At 43.7% G+C, this 26,534-nt stretch overlaps 1 protein-coding gene across 3 annotated transcripts in view; it reads right to left on the bottom strand.

The window, feature by feature from the left end:
• The window catches only part of FAM20B (FAM20B glycosaminoglycan xylosylkinase), a 180,831-nt gene that overhangs the window by 91,800 nt on the left and 62,497 nt on the right, over positions 1-26,534 (bottom strand). For all 3 annotated transcript variants that reach the window (XM_085601634.1, XM_085601635.1, XM_085601633.1), the window contains one exon: positions 17,736-17,845. In XM_085601634.1, the coding sequence (XP_085457760.1) occupies positions 17,736-17,845 (110 nt within the window). The remainder of the gene's footprint in view (positions 1-17,735; positions 17,846-26,534) is intronic.

Below are 26,534 nucleotides of genomic sequence, written 5' to 3'. Positions count from 1 at the left end.
CCCAACTCCCTCTCTCACCTCCGGGAGAGGTGGGAGGGCTGGCTTGGGGTGCTAGAGGATGCCGACTGGAGAGATGCCTTGATGGGCCCCAAAATAATCACGTCTCGGCGCGGCTTCGGTTGGTCCAAATTTACTTCCTGCATGCTGCCTATCTTACGCCGCTGCGCCTTCACAGCGCAGGGCTCCGGTCGGATGCCCTTTGCCCCTGCTGCTCCCATCCCAGCGCAGATTTTTATCACATGGTGTGGCTTTGTCCCGCAATGCAGAGGTATTGGGAGTCCTTAACAGGGGAATTGACGGAGGTCTTGGGTTGGGAGGTCCCTATGGCTCCAGCGTGTATTCTATTGGGCATAACTGACGGTCTGGACGGTAGCAGAGCCGAAAAGCTTTTTCTTAACACAGCCTTGGTGGTAGCTAAGAGAGATATCGCTGCCCATTGGCTGACGGCTACAGCACCAACATTGGCGCGCTGGCGTAGGGGGATGGACTGGTGTGCCGCCCAGGAACGACCTCTTTATGTGGCCAGGGGATGCCCCGGGAAATTTCGCAGAATGTGGGGGAAGTGGGTGGGGGTGATAAGAGTTTTAAGCTGGGCCGGCTGGGTCTATGGAATGATTCTAGGGATATGGGCCTTTGATTTGCATGTATGTCACCCTTTTATAACAATGTGAACTGTGCTTACCCTGGACTATTCGCAAGCGATGTAACTCTGAATGGTGCTGTTTGTATGGTTACATTGAAAACTTAATGAAATGGATTATCCCAAAAAAAGTTTAAAAGTGCACATGGGTGTGTGTGTGAATGTGTGTGTGCTGGCGTCTGCTGCGCATGGGTGGGTGTTGGATGCATGTGTTGATGTTTGAATTCGTATGTTTGGCATGATGTCATTTTGCCATACTTTTCAGACTCTGTACATTTGTATTTTTTCAGACGAATGTATAGTTCAAAATTTAACAATTAGATCTAAGGTAATAGGTCAGATATTGAAGACCTCAACTAAACGAGGCAGTATATGTCTTACATGTGTGAGCCAAGGGCCTTCCATCATTGAGTAATTAAATAAGTGTGACCTGACTTCACACTCTACCATTAGGTTTATATTTTATACAAACACGTCTGTATGCCCATCCATCCATCCACTCATCCATCCATCTATGCAGTCAGGCTGCTTATGAGTTAATCCTTGTTAAGTTCAGACAGCTCACAGTGCTAACTTTTCATATTAAGGGCATGTGTATGTAATTCAAATGCACTTAACATAACATGACATATCATAACACAGCATTTGATAAAACGTCATAACATACCACAAAATAACACAAAACAACAAAACTGTAAATACCATAACATAAAATAACACGCCGTATATCTGTCATCTGAAAGCCACAAGCTCGAATCCTGCCAGGCTCGGTTTACCTGCTCATACTTCTAAGCTCATTATAAAGAGAACAGTGTGTTTGTTGGGAAATGACAGCATGCTTTTCTTTGCAGTGGGCCAAGTGTAAGTCGTTGATATAAAGTTTTTATATGGCAAATGTATGGAAACCAGTCGATATATGGGAAAGGCGTTCTTTATCATTCGTTAGACATCTGTGCGCACATATTTTTATTCCTTTTCTACGTCGTTTTTGTATCTAGTATTGCTTTTCTGCAAATCGAGCAATATCAAAACCTTCAAAAAGACACAAATAAATAACAAGCATTGGCATAGCCAATAGGTCTCGCCTTTGGGACCTTAGAAGTGTTTAGCCATGCAACAGTTGCATAACTAAATACTTATAAGGTCCCAAAAACGAGACCTATTGGCTATGCCAATGCTTGTTTCGGTTTATTACTGCTCTGTAGTAATGGCGGCACCCGTGCTTCAGCTTAAACATCTTAAGCTAAAGTCGGGTGCCGAGATTGCTTCAAAAGTAAAGAATTGTCTATTTTTTTTTAACTTTTGAAGCAATCTCAGCACCCGACTTTAGCCTAAGGTGGTGCGGCCATTACTACATAGAAGTAATAAACAGAAGAAAAAAAAGCAAGCGCCTGCTTTGAGAAATGACTGCAGTGGCAGGGGAAAAATGCTACCGCCAGCCACAGCTTGCAGTGCATGTGCGCGAGTGGTGCGCGCGCAGCAGTACTCACGCCATATGGCGCCTCTGCTCAAGTGCATGTCCGCGCACATGCACTGCAAGCTGTGGCAGCATTTTTTGAAGCCCTTACTTTGCTGCCCATCTTTGCTGGCCACCCCTCTGTGTTGTAAAAAAACCAACAACTTTGTATTACTTTTATTTCTCTCAGCATCTGTTCACAATTTGAGATTGTTCTGGTAATTTGGGAAATGTGTCTTGTCCAGAACTTATTAGGTTTCATTGTGAAAAATGAAAGAAAATGTCTATACGTCTTACTGTTGGATAAGTATAGCTGTAAACAAACATGCCTCGTGTCGCGTCATATCATGTTACGCTATGTAATGTTCCGCTCTTTTATGTTTTACAAAGCGCCTTTTAAGCCCAAATGTGAACAGTAGCGCTGTACAATAAAATAGACAGCAAGATGGACCTATCCTATTCTCTGTCATGTTATGTAGTGCTAAGTTACATCATGCCATAATGTATTTCGTTATGCAATGCTATGTTGTGTTATGACTTGCCATGCTATCTAAGCGATTCAAAGTTATACTACGTTTTGTAATATAGTGCTGAGCTAAGTTGATTTATACTGTATTATTTTTCCTTATGTTATGTTATAGCATGTTAGGTTATGCTACCTCACGCTAACCTATGCTAGGTCACGTTATGCAGTGGAGTGCCAGAAGGCGTTTTGTTATGTTATGCGACCACAAGCTGTGTTTTGTATTGCGATCTAAAGCTATGCAAAGTTATACTTAGTTAAGTTATGTAATATTGTGCTATGGTAGTCTATGTGTTGCTATGGTATACTATGTTAGTTACATTGTAGCATGGTGCAGCCTGCAATATGCAGTGATGCTATTGCATGTATTACGTCATGCGTTGTGTCACGGCTCTTAACCACAACACCGTGAAATAGTTGTGCGTTGATATGATTGCTAAAGATGTTAGGTTAATAATATGCAAATAAAACAAAACACAAAACGTGCAAGGACTTTTTTTCCTACTGGATGTCACTGAAAAGGTCATAGCGTCTCAAGTAGGAATGGTAAAGGCGTTGCCATTGGACTCACCATCGTGGCCCGAGTGTTGTGACACATGTTCTGACTGTTATGTGTGTTTTGGGTGTTGGAAGTGAGAATGTCCTGAAATACAGCTAATCTTTCCAAAATATGACGCCAGATAATCCTGGCAGGCTCGCTTTTGGAAAGACAGCGAGTGGGCGGTGAGAGATGAGTTTGGGGGGGAGGGGGGGGGGGGGGAGAGAGGAGGGGGGGGGGGGGTCGAAGGAGGTGGAGCTCTACGCTGTGGTGAGACAGAAACATCCATGCGATCTGGTGAATTTATTGTGAGTGGACCAAAACACGAACATGGACTACCTTGACCAAACATATGCAAATAAATAAAACATTTTTGTATGCGGATTTAAGATTTTCTGCGACTTTTTTTTGTCGAGGAGTCCTGTAAATGTTTTGAGGGTAAAAAATGTTGTTTGGCCACCATCAGCGGTTACACCGCCAGTTGTATTTGTTACCACGACACTGTCAAAAAAAAAAAAAATCAAAAGCTGTAGGCGAGGCGGGTCTGGGGCGGCAGAGGGCATGCATTCTCATTTCTGCGGCGCTTTTGAAGCAGTGCCTAAAACTCCGCGTTGGGCTTCAAAGCGACAGGATTACGGCCCACATGCAGCAATCAATACGGTTGAAACTCAGAACGTCAGCACCTGACTGCTATGCAGACTGGACAGTAGCCTGGTGGGGGTCCGGCCCCTTTCCAGAGCGGGAGGTTTATAAAAAAAAAATATATCTGGAAGAATAAACAGACTATTTGTGAAAGGGAATTTCTCACAAGTTACCAAACACTTTGTCGATTTTGATAAGAAGAAAAACAAGGGCGGTCGGCCGGGCTGGTGCGCAGTACACGCACGCATGGCGGCGTGCTTTCCCTTTAAACTGCGTTTAAAGTGAATGCACGCCGTGTTTAAAGTGAACGCACGCGTGTTCAACAAGATGGCGGCGGGCTGTCCACTGTCCTTATATGCACGCGCATGCTGTTAGGTTTGGACAAATGGTGAGAGCAGCCATCTTTGTCCATCCCTGCGCGTGATTGTAAGGCTTTCGGAGAATCGATTCCAAAAAGTACTCGCAATAGCAGTGCATGCGCTGCTTTCGCTAGGCGAGACCTAAAAAGGAATATGAATACACTGCCTCTTTGTTCTACTTTGATGTTTTTGAACCATCATTATAATAGTTCTTGAAACCTAAAGCTGTGTTTAAGAAGTAAACATTTATATGCAACGTGTGTGTATAATGTAAGGAGAAGCAGTTCTGCATACAATTCCAGTTGCTCTTGACAATATGCTAGGTCAAAAATCCAGCGTTTCAATTTGGGTGCCTAATGAGCCTGAAGAGGGCAGGTTTTCCTCCGAAAACGAAATCCAACCTCAACTCCAATAAATACAGGCTCTGGACCAGAGACTAAAAGCAAATAAAAGATTAGAGACATGCCTCCAGGGTCCTGAGAACAATGACAAAGTCTTAAGCAAGGAATGCAGTAGTAAATAAGAACTAAATACTGCCAGATATATGCAAGCATACACCAACAAGTCCTTGGAAAAGATGGAGGACAGAAGAGCCTATCTAGGGCAGTGAAATAACATCACACACAATGGGAATGGGGTCCAAATGGTCCAGCGGAGGTGCTAGTTGAGTCGTGAGAAAGAATGTATGTAGGAGGTGAAGGGAAAGGAGGAATAAGAGGAGAAAGGATGAGGAGAGGAAACAATCCAGACTCCTCTTTCAGACGTTGTCTGTACTCTTTATAAAAGGTTAACAGATAATTCAGTCCCTACAAAGCCAAAAAGAAACGAAGAGCCATCCCACAATTATCCAATCAAACTGCAATAATACTAGGAAGAACTTCCCAAGAACATCTCCAGGTTCAGCCTCTAAGATGACTCCCACCCGCTGGATGTCCAAGGACATGGTATGCCTTGCTCACATCCTTATGCTCTTTTTCCTACCTACCCACCTAAGTATTTCAAAATCCTGGGATTTCACAAGTGTTTATACATATAATAAAAAAGAAATGACAAAGTACGCTATCCGTCAGGAAGCAGTCATCATGGGAAGCACAATTGAGATAATTAAGACTTTTTACAGGAAACGTGAACATGATTGTTTGATCCAAACAGTCTTTTAAAGACCGAATAGCATTATCAGAATCTTGCGGAAATGAGAGCAAAAGAATGGTGCAGACAGCAGCGTAGGCAACAAATACCAGATGTTCCCTCAGGGGAGAATTTCCCTAATTACGGAGTCTAATACTAAATCAGCTTCTAACAGCCCCAAACGGTGACCTTGATTTATCCACAGGAAAAGACAGTCTAATTGATACCTTGGTTCTCTCATTCGTTGTACGTTGTTTCGACTTGCTGCAGTCCTCTGACCTGCCTGACCCTGACGCCGGTACCTAAAATGGCGGATGCCACCATGATGATGAACGCTGCCTCGGAGTCTGATCCTGATCTACTGGCATTTATCTTACTACCCAAGAGAACCAAGTAAGCCCTACCCTTGCCTAAGCACTCAAGCTCTCTCACCTCTCAAACCCCCGGTCTGTCTCTGATGCCTGACCTTAAGATGGCAGACATACCTGCAGTATAAACACCCTAAGGAGCACACGTTCCCAGTCAGGATGACGGCTGGGGCCAATCTCTAATACCTCTGTGGGGGACCCCTGAGGCTCCGGGGCTCTCCCAAACGTATCTCTTGGGGCATTCCAACTGATCCCTCCCCTCACGAAGACGCTCTTTTCTGGGGGCATTCTGAGGCAGAGGTGTCCGTTGTAGGGACGGGCCTGGACAACACCTGACTTCAAGATGGGGCCTGCACCTTGACTCCGTACTGCCTGCAGTCGTCTTCCGGTTCTTTGGCGGCTGCCTTTGCCTGCGGATTGCGCCTTTGAAACATCGAAACAAAAACCTCTTCACTTCGGGGTTTAGATCTGACTGCGGTTCCCAACTCTCCAACTCCCCCGTTTTGAATTAGACATTTACAGACTAACCCTGATCATCATCCTGACAGAGGAGTCCAAGCACTATGGCCAATGCCCGGTGGAGAGGTCCAGACAGCTATAAAGGAGAATCGGCCCTGGGTCACCCCTCGGCTGTCACCTACCCAGCCAGACATTGGACACAGTTTCTTCTAGTCTCCCTGCTTTGTCTCCTTCCTCCCCTCCCTCCGACGAATTTCATAACATTGTTTTTTATCCTATGTTTGACTATGCTTTGTAACTGATGTAACGTGAATCTTGTCACTCACTGATCCTCTTGTAAAGCGCTATGATACCTCCGGGTTTAGCTAGCGCTATATAAAACTCAAATAAAGTAAAAGTAAAGTATTGTCAAATTCAAACCAGAGAAAAATGTGACATCCTTCTGCTGTCTCCCAAAGTCTTCACTCCAATCTTTCCAGTATTCTACATTACACCACATGAACATAAAGGACAGTATCTTCCTAGGTACAACATTAATAATGCAAACTCTTGCATCACGAATGACACACGTCAAAACTAATGAACAACTACAAAAATAACAGTCTATCCAGGCATGTCAGAAGCAGTAAATCCCAACTTTGGGCCCTAAAGTACCTTCATTCACTCTATATAACCCTTGCTGAGCTCCGTTGAGCACCGCAGCAGCACTCACTCAGTGTTGATATGGATATGTCCCAGTTCAGGTTCCTGCCACGGCACATCTTGATACATAATTTGTGTTTGTTCTTATCATTGTCCTTGCTCATACTATGGCCATGTTTTAATTTGGAGTCCCTCTACCCATTTTTAAAAAACACAGAAAGACACTGTACAGAAATGGTTACCCACTCCAATATAATCATTTGTTTCTGTGCCCCAGCCTGCTCAGGTACCATAGACCGTGCTTGCCCCCACGTATCATTCTTCAGTTCTCCTGTATTTGATGCTCTTTGAACTTGGACTTTGCCTCCTCGTTACTGCTGGAAGGCACATCCATACATTAACTGTTCTTTTTCTGTAGCACAATGTCACTGTCTTATTCCTTTGTCTTCCATCCTAACCTGAGGCTGTGGCCTCAGGGAGTGGAAACAACATTCCACAAGAGGTTTCACTAACAATGTATTTGGGAGGAGCACAGATTATTCTCCATTGTTTGTACTGTTCGCTAAGCAGCCCCAAACCTTCCATGTCATGGTTTAAAAACAATTAGATAAATTCATGAAATAACTACATCTTCCCTCTAGTATATTAGAGCATCCAATACACTCTCCCATTTTTAACTGGTCTCAATTTCAAGGCCAGTAAATGCGCAACTTTGCAAATTACTAAAAAGAATGGCTTATCTCACTGACCATCTTTGATTGTTCTTTAATCTGTCCTCAACTGTTTACAAATTTGCTTGGTGTTATACAACCTATGAAAGGTTTTAGTCTGCAGTGCTGAGGAAATTCGATTTTCGATCTCGCTTATATTCAGCCACCATTGTGTGTTCCACCGCCATTTTGTGTTGCCCTCACTCAGGCAGTACAATGAACGAAGTTTTTTCTGCTGATCTCACTGCGACGTGTCAAAATAACCTCCTGCCTCTGTTTATAAGACTGATGTCAGGGACTGGCTGAGTCCACTAATCCCCGTCTGGTCCGGCTGATCCCTGTTTCAACTATCTGTTGGTTTGCACCATTCTTTCCTGACTTTATCTTTTCTTCTGGCCTTCGCTATTCTCTACTTGTATTCTCTCGTTTCACAACTGTCCTCCAAAGCATACAAATGTGTCCTGCCACCTGCAAGTTGAGTTGTAGACACAACCACTGATTTACTTGTGGGGAGGGGTGACAAAAACAGTTGTAAGAGAGGTTTATTTGGGTTACTTGATATCTTGTTTTCAACCTTTTCTCATTGGTTATATCTTGTTTTTAAACTCTTCCCATTGGCTAAACATGTATGCATTGGGTGTGTTCTTGGTGAATCTATGTGCTATAAAAGATTGTGCGCCATGGAGTAAAGTGGCAGTCTCCTAAGAACATACCAGGTGTACTTCTGGGACAACTGTACTTAGCTGCAGCTAATAAACCTGATCTTCTACGCTCAACAGAGTGTCCTGTGTCTCTGTTCAACAAAGCAGGTGAACTCAGGAGATTAAGGCGTACCCTGCGCCGCCAGGCCTAATTCAGCCTGGTTCTTCAAATGGTGCCCTCTGTGAGGCGGCTTCAGAGGTAGCGGTTTTGCCTAAAGGTCGTGAGGAACCCCGCAAGAAAATTCTGGAGGAATCGCGAACCACGTCAAGCGACCCCTGCATGTCAAAGTGGTCCGAAGGTCTTTTTCAGCACAGTTTCTCCTTCCTGACGGCTGCTGACGACTGCTGCCCTGACTGCCGCCTTGCTTTGGCCTCCTTTTTGGTGATGTATGGTATCGCGAGACGTTAGACGGGCCTCTGTTGGCGTAAGAAGACTCTTAGTTAAGTATTGGTGGGTAGCTCCCACTATTTTGTTTGATTTGGGTCTTTGATTCGGCTATTGCAAAAGCCGAAGCCGAGGGGTGAGTACAGTTTGTGCTATATTATTTGATTTAACCCCTTGATGTTTGTGAACATTCCAGTGAAATAACGATGCCTGGTCTGAGTAAGTTTAGAAAGTTTTGTTGTTTTGGTTGTGAAAGGGATTCCCGGCTGGAGGACTCTTGTCCAATTCCTCCTGTTGGAACTCCCACTTATGAGCTTTATTCTAAACATGGTGTTGGCCCCATTGCCTTTAATGAGGCATGGATCCGATACACGAAGAACGATGGTGTTCTGCAGTGGCCACAGAATGGTAGCTTTGAGCCTGACATATGAGATAATTTGGAAGCAATTTTGTTTAAAAGAAAAGCCCGGCCGGCAATGTTTGACTCTTTCCGCCTCTGGCGCAAGGAAGCCAAACGGAGACAAATTAAACAGGCAAAAAGAGATAAGAAAACACAAAGTATGACGATTATACAGACTGCCCAGCAGTTTAAAGATAATGAGATTAATCAAGAAATGGAAATTTCAGAGAGATAGCATCGTATGGCGATAGATAAATGCTATCCGGTGTTGCCTATTTCCCCTTCTGATAAAAGTAAGGATCCGGAGGAAGATCCTTTGATGTATCACTTATTGAGATTACCTCCTCCCTATGTACAAGGTGCTAATGCACCCCCATTGTTACAACCAGTTCAGCCATTAGTTGCGCCTCCGCCTGCTCCGGCTCTTCCGCATTTGCCCCTTCTGGTAGTGCCACCCCCACCTCTTCCGCCACCGACTTCTCTGCCTTCGTCTCCTGAACATCAATCTCCTTTGCCTTCGGCTCCTTTTATAACTGTTAATTCTTCGGTTAGTTCACCTAATACCTTGTCCCCTGTCCTTTTGACTAATTCTCCCACTGTGCGCAAACGAATGACAGATACTGTCTCTGATTTTCTGTCTCCTTTCTTTAAGACTCATAATATGTCTCCGGTTTTTCCCCGAAGATAGTCTCGTAGTCAGCTTCCAATGAACGGGTAATATTGGACTCTCTCAATCGCAAATGGATCGAGAAGGGTCCCCAGTATAGTGTGAATGATATCATGGCCACCTTTCACCAGTGGGAAGCGCCCACGCAGAGATATGTTTTTAATGTTATGTGTGACACTCTTGTTAAAGGATGGGAGGATATGGATTTGGGTTCAGTTCCTCAGGGTTTGTTAGATGTTCAGGGTAATTTCGATAAGGGACTCATTGTGGGTTCTAAGATTAAGGACGCCGTAAAGACACTTGTCACTTTTAGGTCCCTATTTTCCTCGCAGACTTTTTTGATTCCGACCCTGCTGTTAGGCTGACATCCAAACATTATCCCAGGAGAGAGGTTCCTCCAGTGTGGAGAGAAGCGGTTGCAGCAGCAGGTGCTAATCCAGCTGTTCCCACGCACTTCCAGCGTATATGGGTACATGTCCCCTGGAAAAGATCTGAAGTTTTAGCTCTTAAACAGTCTCTACCAGATCCCCGTAAAAACCCTGCTGGTTATTATAAAGAATTGTCCCAGACTGTTGATGCCTGTATTATGAATTTAGCCTATGTTGATGGGAAATGTAGTCCCACAAGCATTATGGGCTCGGATTCATAGAGAGGATCACGCCCAAGCATTAGGTGGTGATTGGGCTGCTATAATTGCCACGGATAGAGCTCAAGTGGGTGGTGCTAAGCCTGATTTTTTGATTTCAGAACTCCCTGGTAGGATTATTACTTTAATGAAAACGATGATGCCCGCCTTGCGAGTTAATTGGGATAAACTAACTGTGTGTAAGCAGAAGAAAGATGAGTGTCTCTGATTTTTTCACTCGTTTTGAGGAGACGTTTATTGATCACAGTGGTCAGGATATGACTACGGAGGGTGGACAGCGATTAATTGTAGATAAATTCGTATTTAATTTGCTTCCCGAGCTGTCACATAAGTTGAAAGACTCTGAAAGTTCATGGGCTGTTTCCTCTTCTGCTCAGATATTGGCTACTGCTCAATATTATGAGAACAGGGATAAAGAGGAAAAAGACAAGCAAGAGAAAAAGACTAAAGAATTAAAAACAAAGGTTCTTCTGCAACAGGCTCATCCTCCTCGTCCTGCTCAGCGCCAGTTTCAACAGCCTCCACAGTTTCAGAGGGTGTATCAAAAGCCTGAGCCTTTTATTCCGCGACCTTTATTAGGTCCTAACCAATGTGCCTATTGTAGAGAGGAGGGTCATTTCAAGAATAGTTGCCCGATTTATTACAGCGTAGTGGAGGACTATCTGCTCCACGAGGTCGTGGTATTTATCAATTAGCGCCCAGGGGTAGAGGTCGAGGTGCGTTGACCCAAGAACAGCGTTCCCTTCCCCCTCAACGAAACTTTGGTCAACAAAATACTCAGTCTACCCAGTATTACAATGATGATTATCATGTTGAAGGTGAAAATGAAAGCCTTCACGCTAACTAGGACAGCCATAGACAAAGTGAGGGAGTTGTATCGATTCCAGTAGATCAGAGTGGACCTTATGTTAATGTCACTACAATGGGTGCTTCAGAGCCATTTCTTTTAGATACTGGTGCGATGAGAAGTTCTATCATTCACTCTAAACTCCCTGGGGCACCTTTGTCTGGCTCAATGAATGTATCAGTAGGATTTTCTGGCGCCCCAGTTCGTAACCCGGTCTCTAGCCCTCTGCCTATCTCAATTGGCCCTTATGATTTGGAAGCTCCTCTTCTTTTAACAACTGGTTGCGGTGAGAATCTGTTGGGTTTGGATTTATTGAAAAGATTGCATGCAACGATATATTGTTCTCCTTCTGGTGTGCATCTTACTTTAGACAAATACATTAAAGAAGTCAATTTCTGCTCCAAAGATCAATTCCCACCTGAATTGCTCTCTCTTCCTGCAACGCTCTGGGCTACGGGTCCAAATGATGTTGGTTGTCTTGAGATCCCGCCTTATGTTGTTACTCTCAAGCCCAATGCTAAATTGCTACGCATTCCTCAATACAGAATTTCCAATGAAGGTGAAAGAGCGCTTTTGGATATCATTTATGATTTGATTCAGGTGTAATTGAGGAAACGAGAGGAAATGTATGCAATAGTCCTTTCTTCCTGTTCTTAAAACGCACTGATCCTTCTCAGCCTCCTGTTTATCGTTTTGTGATTGATCTTCGGGAAGTCAATAAAATTGTTTTACCACAGTTTCCTGTTGTCCCAGATATTACTGCCTTGTTAACTACGATACCTGCCTCAGCGGCTTGGTTTTCTGTTATTGATCTGAAAAATGCTTTCTTCAGCATTCCCATTGCCGAAGAGAGTAGGGATATTTTTGGTTTCTCTCTAGGAGGACGAAGTTTCCGGTTCAAGCGCGCACCCCAAGGCTATTGTGAAAGCCCCTCCATTTATAGTCAAGCTCCGAAATGTCAGCTTGATGCTTTTCCTTTGCCTCCAGGTGCTACTCTTATTCAATATATGGATGATTTGTTGATTGCTGCTGATTCAGAGGATGTCAGCAAAAATGTGACTGTTGCACTGTTACGTCACTTGTCTGATCTTAATCATAAGGTTTCGCCTTCTAAACTACAATATGTCCGTCGAGAGGTTACCTATTTAGGTCATCTCTTATCAAAGGAGGGAAGGCGATTAACCCCAGAACGAATTCAAGTCATTGCGCAAATGTCTGTGCCATCCACACAAAGAGAGGTGCGTGCCTTTCTGGGCATTACCTCTTATTGTAGGCAATGGATTCCAAATTTTTCTTTGTTGGCCAAGCCTCTGTTAGCACTCCCTTTGAAAGACACACCCCAACCCCTTCCTTGGACTGACGAATGTCACAAGAGTTTTACTGATTTACGTGCTGCTCTGTGTTCAGCTCCTGTGTTGGGAACTCCAGATTACAGTAAGCCCTTCACGCTCTATGTCCATGAAAGAGAGGGTTGTGCGTTGTCAGTCTTAACACAACAATTTGGAGACAAACAGCGGCCATGTGCCTATTTTTCAGCTACATTAGAACCAGTAGCCAAGGCATTGCCTAGTTGTCTTAAAGCTACAGCAGCAGCAGCGATTTCTATTGGTCAGTCTGCTGGAGTGGTGCTAGATAATACTCTCATTGTTATGGTACCACATGCAGTGGATACCTTGCTAAATAGGACAAAAACACAACATCTTACAAGTGCTCGATTGTCTGGATATGAGCTGACGCTCTTGGCTAGTCATGTGTACATCAAACGATGTAACATTTTAAACCCAGCCACACTGTTACCTCTTCCAGAAGAGAACGATATTCAGGAACAACATGATTGTTTTCTCTGTACTGAGGAGGAAACAAAAGGAAGAATTGATTTGAAAAATACGCCGCTAGTGGATCCAGATGGGATCCGGTGGGTGGATGGGTCTTGTTTCAAACTCCCAAATGGCGAGACAACTTCAGCTTATGCTGTTACCACCTTGTATACAATTGTGGAGACAGCACGCATCAGATATAATTCAGCTCAAGCGGCTGAACTGATAGCTTTGACCAGAGCGTGTGTGTTATCTAAAGGAAAGAGAGTGAATGTATATACCGACAGCCAGTATGCGTTCGGTGTGGCGCATAGCTTCGGTCGTTTGTGGAAGGAAAGAGGATTCCTTACCTCCCACGGTACTAAAATACAGCATGGTCAATTGGTAACTGATCTTCTTGAATCACTTGCTTTGCCTACCCAGATAGCAATTGTGAAATGTAGTGCGCATAAGAAGATTACTGATGATGTTGGTCGCGGAAATGCTTTTGCGGACGAGGTAGCAAAAAGGACAGCCAGAGATGCTACAAGTCGCATGTATGTTGCGGGCCCTGCGAATTGGGTCAGGGAAAGAGGGATGTGTGAGGAGACAATAGAAAGTGTGAGATCGATTCAGGGAGATGCTACAGAGAAAGAGTTGAGAAAGTGGAAAGATAGTACAGGAATGTTAGACGCAACAGGATGTTGGATAGAATTGTCAGAACACCAGCGTTGGTTGTTACCAGATGCCTATGTACTGCCTGTAGTTACTATGGCGCATGGTCCAGCCCACATCAGTGCGAAAGGAATATGTAAACTTCTGGCTCCAGTGTGGCTGAACGAAGGGATTCCAAAATGTGCAGATAATGTGGTGAAGCATTGTATCATTTGATGTACAATCCGGGAAAGGGAACCCCAACTCCGGCAGGTCATTTTGCTCCCCCAACATATCCTTTTGAGGTGTTGCAAATCGACTATATGCACATGGATCGATGGAACAATCTTAAATGTGTTCTGGTTGTGGTATGTGCCTTTTCCAGATGGATAGAGGCTTACCCCCTGAAAGACAACACTGCTTTGTCCACTGCCAAGGTTCTTCTAAAAGTGTTCTTTCCTAGGTTTGGTATGCCGCGCATTGTCTGGAGTGACAATGGAAGCGAATTTGTAGGCCAAATTATGCAAAAGGTGTGTACCGGTCTTGGTATAAGGCAAAAGTTCCATGCGGCAAATCATCCTCAGTCAGCAGGTTTGGTAGAGTGCTATAACGGCACTCTCAAACTTAAGCTTGCAAAAGTACAAGCCAGCACAGGTCTTAGTTGGCCCGATGCTTTACCTTTGGCTCTCCTGTCCACTAGAACAGCTGTACATTCTCGTTTGGGACTCAGCCCATACGAGGTTGTTTTCGGGCACCCAGCTAATGTATGGGGAGTCCCTCGCCCTTAAAAGTATTCTGACATACAGTATCCAATGCCGATTGACTATTTACATGACCTCACCACTAAATTACGTGTTCTTCACCAACAGGTTCAAAACGCTTTACCAGAAGCCTCCACAGACCCAGGTCATTCTATCCAATCTGGAGACTGGGTCTGCGTGAAACATTTTCAGAGGACTAAGAATTTGGAACCTCGCTGGAGGCCACCTCGACAAGTCCTCCTGACAACTCGCACAGCAGTAAAAGTCGAAGGGAAAAATAACTGGATCCACTGCGTGCACTGCAAGAAAGTGCCCTTGCCCTTGCCTTTTGATCAGTGGGTTCGTAAAGGTATAGGTGATTCTGAAGGAGAAAAAGTCCCCCGATTCATACCTTTCAGTAGTGCACACCTGGATGGAACTCGATCGGAGAAAGAAGATGACGACATTCTACAGGAAGCCATACCTTCCCATCTCCGATTAAACACTACAGAGCCACAGACCCTATTTCAAGACCAAACTGTACCAACAAGGACTAGATACAATTTAAGACCTAGATTGGTCAAGGACACCTGAGATTTCCATCTCTTCTGCTACATTTATCATCTGTCCAGGTTGCAGGGTCACGGTAGGAGTCTTGGTTTGTGACCTGTATAGTGGCTAGGCCCCCAGGACTTGCAGTGTCATAGGACGGCTAATAATCACAGCCAAGTGAGTAAGGAAGATTGCCGTGAGCAACAATTTTAGAGGATGGATGTTAAATTGGGAAAGTAGGATAATAAGGAAGAGATGAGAAAGAAATATTGTAAAATATTGTACAGTCGATGTGGCGTAACATTGTGTGTTTTTATGTTTTTGTGTATCTTATTGGCTTGTGTAGGTTGGGTTATTCATGCTACGCAGCAAAAAGTTGTCCCTAATTCTCTCTCTTTGCCTCTTCATTCTACTATCTCCCCACATCAATTATATACACTTCCCCAACATGAACTAATCAGGAGAACAGAATACTTTAATAATTCATTTATCCAATTGTTGCACCAACACCAATTGGTAGTCAACACAACCGACTGTTGGGTGTGTGGACTTATGCCTCATACCACAGATCAAGGGATGCCATATTTAGTCCTTCCATTTTCTTATGAAGGTTCCGCTTGGGCTTATTTTGTAATATTTTCAAATGCATATCAGAGCCGATTTAGACGTCCAGTTGGTTCCTATGGTAGTAAGCCAGATTTTAGTCATAATTCTCTGATAAAGGGAATGGTAGCTATGACTAAAATTGTGGAGAATAATAAGGTTCCTGTTGATGAGAGACAATCATATATTAATTGGAACATGACTCGTTACATTACTAGCCTTACAGATAAAACTAAACAGGGAAAATCTCCACCAATTTGGACTGTCCCTCATCAAGGTAATTTCTGTTTAAAAATGAATGGCCAAACTACTGACACTGGACAAAGAAAAAGCTTTTGTTCCCATACATACATCTACACGTCTCAAAATTCACCGCCGTTAGTGCCATCCCAGGGCACATATTTTGTCTGCCACGATAGAGCTTACACGTGGCTACCAACTGATTTTTCAGGAACATGCTATATAGCTTTTCTTCTCCCTCCTACATACACTGCTCCTTCAGGCCATCATAGAAACAGATATGGCAGAGGGATTATTGATTCTAAAGACACGGCAGGACAAGAGGGAAGTGATTTCCTCAAAGGATTTCTTCCTTTTTGGGGCCCAATGGCCAACAGCAGAAACATGAGACAGCTGGTTCGTGTTGTTGAGACTACCATAGATGTCACTGTAGGAGCCTTGAGTAATCTCACAGCTGAACTTCAGGCGGACCGTCTCATGACTTTGCAGAACCGGATTGCACTAGATGTTATTCTTGCAGATCGTGGTGGAGTCTGTAAATTGATCGGATCTAGCTGTTGTATTTATATACCCGACGACGCCCCTACGGTATACCAAGCCATCTGCAAATTACATATGATCTCCGAATCGATCCATCAAGACGAAGGAGATTGGTCTTTATTGGGATGGTTTTGGGGATTACTGTCTAAATGGGGATGGAAGGCACTAACCTTCCTTGGAGTGGTTTTGGCCATCATTTTTTCCTGTTGTCTCTGTATGCAGTGTGGCCCCGCCATCTGCGGTCTTTGTGCCACTCTGTGTGTCCCAAGACCTGAGTCACAGAAAACAGAGAACATTAAAATGATGTTGCAGCAACAGCTTGACAACCTCATGGCTATTGACATTGATTCAGATTAACGTGAATCTGTGATGTTTTGCCCGAGTTACGGCAAAAGGAGGGTCTGAGGAAATTCGATTTTCGATCTCACTTATATTCAGCCACCATTTTGTGTTCCACCGCCATTTTGTGTTGCCCTCACTCACTCAGGCAGCACAATGAACAAAGTTTTTTCTGCTGATCTCACTGCGACGTGTCAAAATAACCTCCTGCCTCTGTTTACAAGACTGATGTCAGGGACTGGCTGAGTCCACTAATCCCCGTCTGGTCCGACTGATCCCTGTTTCAACTATCTGTTGGTTTGCACCATTCTTTCCTGACTTTATCTTATCTTCTGGCCTTCGCTATTCTCTACTTGTATTCTCTCGTTTCACAACTGTCCTCCAAAGCATACAAATGTGTCCTGCCACCTGCAAGTTGAGTTGTAGACACAACCACTGATAAACTTGTGGGGAGGGGTGACAAAAACAGTTGTAAGAGGTTTATTTGGGTTACTTAATATCTTGTTTTCAAACTTTTCTCATTGGTTATATCTTGTTTTTAAACTCTTCCCATTGGCTAAACATGTATGCATTGGGTGTGTTCTTGGTGAATCTATGTGCTATAAAAGATTGTGCACCATGGAGTAAAGTGGCAGTCTCCGAAGAACATACCAGGTGTACTTCTGGGACAACTGTACTTAGCTGCAGCTAATAAACCTGATCTTCTACGCTCAACAGAGTGTCCTGTGTCTCTGTTCAACAAAGGAGGTGAACTCAGGAGATTAAGGCGTACCCTGCGCCGCCAGGCCGAATTCAGCCTGGTTCTTCAGTGCCCTTAATAAAGGCAATATAGATGGTGCTCACAGACCCTTGCCCCATCTTCATAAAAAGCAAACTTTCCATTTAATACCACTGAAATATCAATCACCTTTGAAGAGAAGGCCAATCATCACGCAACTTAAGAATATTGCCGTCTTGCACAGCTTATTTACAGGTAGCTACACCCACACAATCTCACATTTTCAGCACAGGAAAAAAGAGGCAGAAGGTTGCACTCTCCAGTGCACAACAATAAGTAAATAAAATGAAATCTGTTTAGTTGACTTTACTTAGACTCTTTTTTTGTTCACAAGGGAGTGAGAAAGAGGTGTTTTCTGGGTATTGTTAGATGAAGCACTTACCCACTTTCAGAAAGGTGCTCAGTAGTGAATCTGTGGCAACAGGTTTAATCTCAGTCTGTAGGGTTACAAACCGCCCTACCACCAGTGGGGCCCGCCGAAATCCCAGAATCCTGCATCAAGGAAGAGCAAAAGGGATAGTGAGGACTTCAAGCAGACTTCCACATTCCCATCTCACACTTTTACCAGAAGCATGCAGATTATTTTTCTGAGTAGTTAGACTTAAAATATTCTCATTCATAGTTTTAAATATCAGCCATGTAATCAGATCTATCATATAAATCTACAAATCCCATGGCCATCTTAAGTTTGTTTGGCAATGACGATGCTGTCTGCATGCTCTTTATTTTATAAATGCAACCTGGAACCTATTGGAACAAGGCTTTGCTACCTCATGAAAGTGATTTATAACAGAATAGTCAATCAGGAGTGCCTGCTACTTCCTCAATCTACCACAATCTAACATTTTTCAACAGAGTTCACACTTTCTTTAAATTCCCAGTAAATATTTAACAAAAAATCTTGAACCTATGGACTAAACATAGCATCCTGCATATATTCGCTTGCTTTGCTCAAATTTAGTACAGATATCCAGAAGACGGTTACATTTTTAAATGGCCTATACATTCTGGAGGGAGTGTCTATAATCATGCCTCAATGATGCAGAGAGCAGTCCAAGAATTATTTTTGGTTTTTACCCTCCCCACTCCCTTATTAACTTTGGATTACATACCCCTACCCATCTATGAAGAGTCCTTACTTTCGCTAAACATCCATCAGTTTGATCCACTACATCAAGCAAGGATGCCCAACTCCCATTAACAAATGCAAAACTTTGCATGTGAGCAACAGACTTCAGATGAAACCTTTATACAGGCTTTTGTAGATAACCTTTTCAAGGGAAAACTACTCACAAGAGGAGTGAGTCAAGACTGGTTTTGAGTACTAGTTCCTCTGCCTCTTCAAGACACAAACCAAGCAACACCACTCCAAAATCAACTTCTCCTTAGTTGGAACATAGCTGTGCTTGAACTTTTTGCGTGTGATTCCTCATCTCTTTTTCATAACTCAGAAATAGTTTGCCAGCTAGAAACTTTGTCAAATCAAAATCCCTAATTAACCAACTACAGGAAATGTTCTGGACCAGCTGTGTCCTCAACAAAGGGCCATGTCAAAGAAGGTGGCCAGGGGGTGGGGTTTCAAAGTCTCACCATTTTACTACAGGCTGATCTTAACTGGTATGTTTATAAAACTGGCCAAATTTGTAAACATGCGTACACTTGTTGCTAATAATAATTTTATTTATGAAATGCAGATATGTAATGTACATATTTCAGATATTAATGAGGTTCCTTTTACTATGGAATCTATGTTGTTAGTTCAAAGCATAATGTATGATTTAGCCTGAGGCTTTGTTAAGAGTACTCTATTTTAATGCCCAGATAACTTTTTTGTACTCGCGTCTCTGCTTTTCTGACCAGTCTCTTTGCTTGGAGATTGAATGTTTTTCATTTGCCTACAAATTATCATAACAATGCACCGCTGTTTACATGGGTTTGTAAGATTTTAGATGTGTTTCCCATGTAAGATGCAGCAATGTTTCCTTACTGAATACTGAATCACCAACTTTGCTGATCATTCTCAATTAATGCTATCAATACGAATGTCTCCTTCACCCTTTGATCAGTCTATTTCTTTAGAAAGTAAATTCTCGCAATAATTGTTTGTCTACTTGGAAAGAGGTAGCCGATTCTAGTTTGATAAATTGGTTAGGACCAACAAATACATGGCTGATCTCCTCTGGGACTTTGAATGCATCAACTGCTACTATTGACCATTCTCCCCCCAACCCCCCCCCCCCCCCCCTTCATCAGCTATTTTTCCAAAAGATGCTGGTAAAGGATACACTTATAACTAAGCTATCTCAAAATACAAAGATCTCAAAGAAAGAACAAAGCTGGATACCAGATAACCTAGAAGCCAGGTGGTGGTATTCTGTTCAGACCTCTTTGAGATCTCTGAGAGATTTGTGGAATACTGTTGTAAGGGACTTGGATGTTGATGTTCTTAAAAAGTCTATTTCCAAGAATAAAATCATCTGGTGAGCTGATATCTACAAGCTCTACTGGGAGACTAAAATTTCACCAACATCTTCTACTCCACGAGTAGACTCTTAGTTTTTGAGTCAATGATAGATAGGATTGTCAATATAAAACAAGCATTTGCAATGCAATAGGTCTCGCATTTGCAAGATTTTGAGCTATTGGCATTGTAAGTGACGATGCCTTTTATTTATGAGTTTTGAAAACCTGCAAGCAATGACAAGAAGTACAAAGTGCACATAACTAAAAGGCATTTTCATTTACAATGCCAATAGGTCAAAGTTTAGAGAATGCGAGACCTATTGCATTGTAAATGCTGGTCTTTCTTGTGACAATTACTTTGGTCCTAGTTGGTGGCCCTGTCAGTTTCCGCCTCCATGTTATATTCAATCTAGAAAAGCGGATTCTGTGTATTTGGCTCTCGTTTCTACTGCCTTTCAGATGGGCAAGTCTACTAGACTTCCTTCTTTCATTGCCCCTCCTCATCCTTTCGCGTAGGACCAGCGGTTGCAAATGCCGCACCCCCTGCTAACTTTCTCCTATTCCAAGTTCCAAATCTATCCCTTTTTTCCAGGGCAATAGGAGCACTCCAGCTGGAAAAATGCAATTTTGCCTGGAGCGCCGTACATGCTTGCATCGTATTTGGAAGCATCTCTGACACCGGAGATGTCAGTATCTTAGAAAGAGTTTGAGTCATGCAGACAGCTGACAAGTGATATCCTTATGTTTTGCAGTTAGTCCTTGTAAATTAAGCGAGGTATTGGCACGGAAAGTGCGGCGGAAGCAACTGTAAAGCGTGCGCATATGTTTAAGTGGCAAGAGAGTGCGTGGCTGAGTGAAAGGCAGGGCAGGCAATAACACCAGGATAGGTGGCATGATCAAGTGCGTGGAACAGAAAGAGGAGCGGGTAGACAAAAATATAAGGATAAGTACCAGGAGACACTGCCAGCGCCTATTTTTCATCCTAGTCCGACCCTGATGAAGAATCATAGCAGTAGAAAGCGCTGTAGTAATGCTTACAGTTGCAGAACATATTCATTCTGGGATAGGCTAAAGCGGTATCTTTTTCAGTTAACAGACTTTTCGGGCATGAGAATTTCCTTTTAAATAAACATCGAGCCACTGCTGTCTGCAGCGCTCTTGTGGGAGAAGTGAATTGGAGGAGATGTTCCAGGAAGGCTGCAGCTGGAAGGGTTGGTGCTGACGAGGACAGAGGCCCCTCTTACCTCATTTCTCCTCACTCGTGTAATTTGAGGACTGTCCTGTTTTATCTTCCTTTCAGCTGAGGAGAAATCACGCACGCAGAGCTTCTCCTGGTGCACGTCATCATCACCCTCACCGCAGAAGAGGGTTGTGAATGCTGGTATATTTTCTGAAGTTTAAAACCTGTCTATGTCAAGTCATATGATGTCATGTTATCAGCATTTACATAAAACATTTCAACAGGAAAGTGGGAGGTTAAAAAATGCCCTACGGATCATAGGACCAATTAAATCCTGCTCCGGCGGTGAATGCTTGCAAGAGCTAATAAATCAAGCACGCGGTGGGAGCGTGTGAAAGCTCCTATCACTACAAAGGAGATGCCAGAGAGGAGACGCCATGCGCGTGCACATCGCCTGTCCGGCGCACATGGTTTGTCTCCCTTCGCGAACGAAAGTGACAATAGAGACTCGCAAGGCGAAGCAGCGCATGCGCTGCGTTCGCTAGCGAGACCTAAAAAGGAGACCCAGTTACTGTGTCCAAGGACCGGAAAGAGTCCCAGTAGTGGTTCTAAAATCAGCCTGGTCTCTGGTCCAAGATGTCACACTACTTCTATTCACTTACTAAATTGTTTATAATGAAATACCAGATTAATGGAAACAGTCATATTATTCCCTAAATAAGAAGGTGGTCAGGACCAACCCCTTGAACTACCGCCCCACCGCGTTGATTGTTAAAATATTTACCAAAAATATTTTTCAGCCATCTAGAGACACAAGTTATTGAAAACACCTACTATTAACTGAGCAGGTTCCACAGCATTCTTCTTGTATGATCAGTAATATCTTGTGTCTACAACCCCCCCTTCTCCACGAGTCCAAAGTATCCATGAAGTAGCACATAAAATTCCATCTTGTGGTTCAAGTTCTGTTGAGAGGATCAACATAAGATTCAGTAAAAACTCAAAAATGCGAATACTCCATAGTGCCTGCAGTAAGCAATAATAAGTATGCAACTCCAATAACTGGCTATGTTTTATGATTAGGACTAGCTTTGAATTAAATCCAAAACTCCTGCTCCCAATTCCCTAAAACAGGTTTGTGTCCTCATCCCATGTTGGTTTTATATAGCAGATTTTCTAAATGTGTAAAAGCTTTTAATCCTTGATCCACCTAAATGAGGTGCAACGAATAATCAACACAAGTCAGTTGAATGCTCTGGCCAGCTATTAGAGTACCCATAATCTAATGAAAACAAAATAACACTATGATAATTGGTGGCCAACGTCCAACAGCCTCCGCCATCAGATGAGTAATTATATTTGTCTTTAAATTGTAGAAACTTAACCCAATGTTGCAATTATTGAATTTGACAATCTATTATGGGTCATAATTGAAGACGGTCACGTTTGTCGCGTTTGGCCTACTCCAATTCTTCAAAGCTTTTGGTAAGAGAGATATGACATGTCTATCTATTAAGAGTCTGCATATCTAAAATTGCAGTTTTTACATTTAATGCTATCGAAATCCAGCCTTTAAACACCATTAAAAAAAAAATTAAACAACTCTGGAAGGCTTACCTTGGGAGTAAGATGGCACATCCAAACTGAGTGCTTGTAAGTGGAACTTAGTTTGATTTCGATGAGCTACTGTTCTTTTTAGCCAAGTCTCCTTCCTTAGTTTTCAAAAGTATTCTTTGGTTTTATTTATTAGGCAAAGTATTCTTTGCCAAGAGACTTCATATCTTTGGAGGCCTTGCAAATAACTAAACGTGAGATCCTGAACCAGGTTAATAAGACCAATATGAAATTATGGTTTAAAAAAAAAAAAAGAAAAAAAAAAAGGCTGGGGAAAGGTTTTGATTACGATCTAGACCACTGGCCTATGTCTTTAAACTGTGGCAGACAGAATTAGAATGAGGGTGACTCAATGTACGGCTCCATACACAGAGTAACCATTGCTATTTCCTGGAAAACCCATGTGGTCCATGTGGTCCTCATTCCTGTGAACATAGTTTCCCTGTAATAATACAAGTCAATGAGTAGTTCTCCCAAAATTGAAGTTTTCGTACATAGCACACAGGCCAGTGCTCACGGAGGAACGGACAGTACGTTTCAGGATCAGTGGAAGCGCTAGAATGAGGTATGTTCTTGAGTGGACCCTGCACATTGCCATCATCTATATTCAGGCTTGGGAAGCTGCTAACTTCGGTATCCTCTAGAGGACAGGGAACTGTTCCAACCAAGGCCTTTGTAGTGATAACCGGCTATACCACAGATGTATTAAAGGAAATAAAGAATAAAGAACAGAAAGTTGTAGTGTTGGTCAGCTGTTGTAGGGCTTCGGGTCTCATAAGGGATGAGTGTCTACTCACAATAGGTGACATGGAATTGCTTCTTCGATGGCTTGGTTTGTGCCCCAAGCTGGTGTATTGAATCACTTTATTGAAAGTTTAGATTTTCTTGCATCTGATGGACGCAAGTTTTTTTTGCATGAGTCATGTATTTCCCAACATAGGGGGTGTCAGGCAATCATGGTGATCTTCCTGCTCTCTGTGCAGACTATGGCAAATGACCATGTGGTTTACAAGGAAGGCACTTTGTAGTCCTATATCTTGCCTACGTGCAGCAATCGGGATCAGTCTGCCACATTCATGCAGGGATCAGACGGTTATATATACAGATGTGTCTGATTAAAATCAGGAGACTTGCTACAGGGTTACTATTTGTACAGTGATGACATGTGGATCCAACAGATTCTGCAAGAGGCTTCGGGGTCATCATCAAGCTCCTAAGGATTCAGAATGGGGAAAAATGGAATAGGAAATTCCTAAATACAGCAAATAGAGGCTTTATTAGTAGACCCAAAAGAACCAATCCTCTCCCTCTCAGCTAAACGCAAACCATGGCTAATTAACTGACACCTGCTGAGACCTTACGGAAAGTGGCTGTTGTACTTGATTGTGGTCTAAAGCTTCCCCTCAATAAATGGCGTAACAAGATGCATTCTTCACCATCTTAATAAATTGTGGGTCATTTCCCACCTGCTCCAGTTATATAGATTTATTTAGGCCATCAAAATGGTAATGCTCTACCAAGACTGTTGTAAAGACATTTACTTGAGTATTCCAACACAGATACTACATAAAAGTCAAAAAGCACAGAACTATAGCCCCAAGTAAGACATGAAAAGCTCAAACTGTATTTGTTCATCAAAAGGTAAAGCAGTGGGCACTCCTTCAAACACTCTGGTTTCCACCCTTCATGCTAGTGCATGGGTACATTCAGTACAAACTATCGCCTCTCTATCCACATTCTAGACACCCCTGTTCACCTGTGCAAAATAAACTCTTTATAACCAGTGAAGTATGAACGCTTTGATGTGCGATCCCTATAGTTACAAGGTGTAGGACTTGGCCCTTTTTCCCTCAGTTGTTTTCATTTTTCATGTTGATGCAGATTCAGGGAGCCATTTTACCTACCCCTGAAACTTCTGTCTGAGGGCCTGGAGCACAAAATGGTGGCCACCTGTGACATCACCAGCATCCACTGGAACCTACCAGCACCTTCCAGAACATTCCAGGAGATTCCAGAACTCTGTGACAGTTGGAGGCGGTTTAGAATGTTGGGAGGATAAGAGAGGCAGTTGGCAGTTGGAGCTGGCAGTTGGCACCTGACTGGTGAAGAGAGAGCAGCACAAGAGTGAAGGAGGAAGGAGTGAAGCAGCAGGGGTGGAAACTTGTGCCTGGAGTGGGGTCCATAAACCCACCCTTGATACTTGTCCCTACTGATGGATCCCAGCCTATAGCCCTGTGTGGGAAGAAGACAGAAAAACTCATCCTAAGGACCTGAACAGCAGGAACAGGCCTTAGAAGCAGAAAGCAGCAAGATCCTGACCTGAGAACTGGTTTCCCTGGAGTCCGGCGTCGAGTAGCCTGAGACCTGGAGCCCGAGGTGGAGAAGCGGCGCTGACTGAAGTAGCAGACGTCGTACCCGGAGCCGCCTGAGGTCGTGAGAGGGCGCCGACGGAGGTCGTGAGGAATACCAGAGGTCGAGGAGGGAGTGAACCGAGGTCGAGCGAGCGGCGTCATCGGAGGAGTGAAGTCCGCCCTCCGGAGTCGTCGGAGACCGAGGTAGGGGAGCACCGGAGGTCGGGAGTGAGGATCGCACTCCGGAGTCGCCCGGAACCTGTGTGGAGGAGCACCGGAGGTCGGGGGTGAGGATCGCACCCCGGAGTAGCCGGAAGTCGACATCGAGGCCAGGCCGGCCGACGTCATCGGAGCCGAGAGCGCCATCGGACCGGAGCCGCCCGAAGTCGACATCGTGAAGAGACTGCCCGACGCCGTCGAATCGGAGGTCGAGATCGAACCGAGGCCACCGACATCGGACCGGAACCGCCTGCCGGCGTCGTCAAAGAACTGACATTGTGCCGAGGCCGCCGAGACCGAACCGGAACCGCCTCACGGCGTCGACACGACTCCAGCGGCGTCGGAACATCAGAAAAAGGGCAGTAAGTGGAGTAGAGGGCGCCTAAGGCCCTGTGGAGACCTGAGAGACTGCTCTAAGGGGCTAGGGAGGTGCTGAAACCAACCTGACTGTGCAAGGGGTGAACTGGGACTAACCTAGAGAGGTTGTGTGGAGAGAGAAAGCCAGGGCACTGGTATTCCCCCCTTTGATCTACCTCAGTTTAGGCCTCAGCCTTGTCCCAGCCAGGGAGTAGCCCCCCTCAAGCCTTCCACAACCCTACAAGCTGTGCCTGGGCCAAATCAGCCCTTAAGAATTGAAGTGTCATCTGATTACATGAGTGTTGCTGTATACTTTTAATTATTTATTGGGGGTACTGTATTTATTGAATTTTTACTTATTTATTGCTGCACTATATTTATAGGTCCACAGGACTTGATGGTGTACAATATTTATTGGTACAGTATTTATTGCCTCAAAGTATTTAATTGTCTGTATATATTGCACTTGTATTTATGCCCTGTTATTTATGATCACCCCTATTTATTTCATCAAACAGCCAGTATTTATTTGACCTGCACTATTTAAATTTGTATATTGTGATTGTCTTATTTATTTTTCCAATCAGCAACTAAGAGAAAAAGATAAAGAAGAATATTTTCATAATTTTTACGGTGTAGAGTCGTTTTTGGAACGGATGCACGCATGGTTATTGTATGGGTATATTGTATGCTTAGCACTGTGCCTGTTTCCTGACCACTCGAGCCAAGCTACCACAGTGTGTTCGGGGAGTCCACCACCACCCTGCGGAGTGGGAGTGGGCTGTTTCCAACATAAATTGGTGTTCAGCGGTGGGATAGAGCTGTGCCTACATATACTCAACAATAACTGTGGGTAGTCCATAGGCCTACACCGGGAGTTTTCTCAAAGCGGCCTTCCTAATTGTGGGATTTTGTTTTTTCCAAATTTACTCTGGTGGTGGGAGGAGGTATTATTAAAGGTACCCCCCTGCATTGTTACTGCACAAAACCTGTCCTC

The sequence above is a fragment of the Triturus cristatus genome, chromosome 4_2, assembly GCF_964204655.1.
Source record: "Triturus cristatus chromosome 4_2, aTriCri1.1, whole genome shotgun sequence".
Classification (NCBI taxonomy): domain Eukaryota; kingdom Metazoa; phylum Chordata; class Amphibia; order Caudata; family Salamandridae; genus Triturus; species Triturus cristatus.
This window is presented reverse-complemented; position numbering and strand designations above follow the sequence as displayed.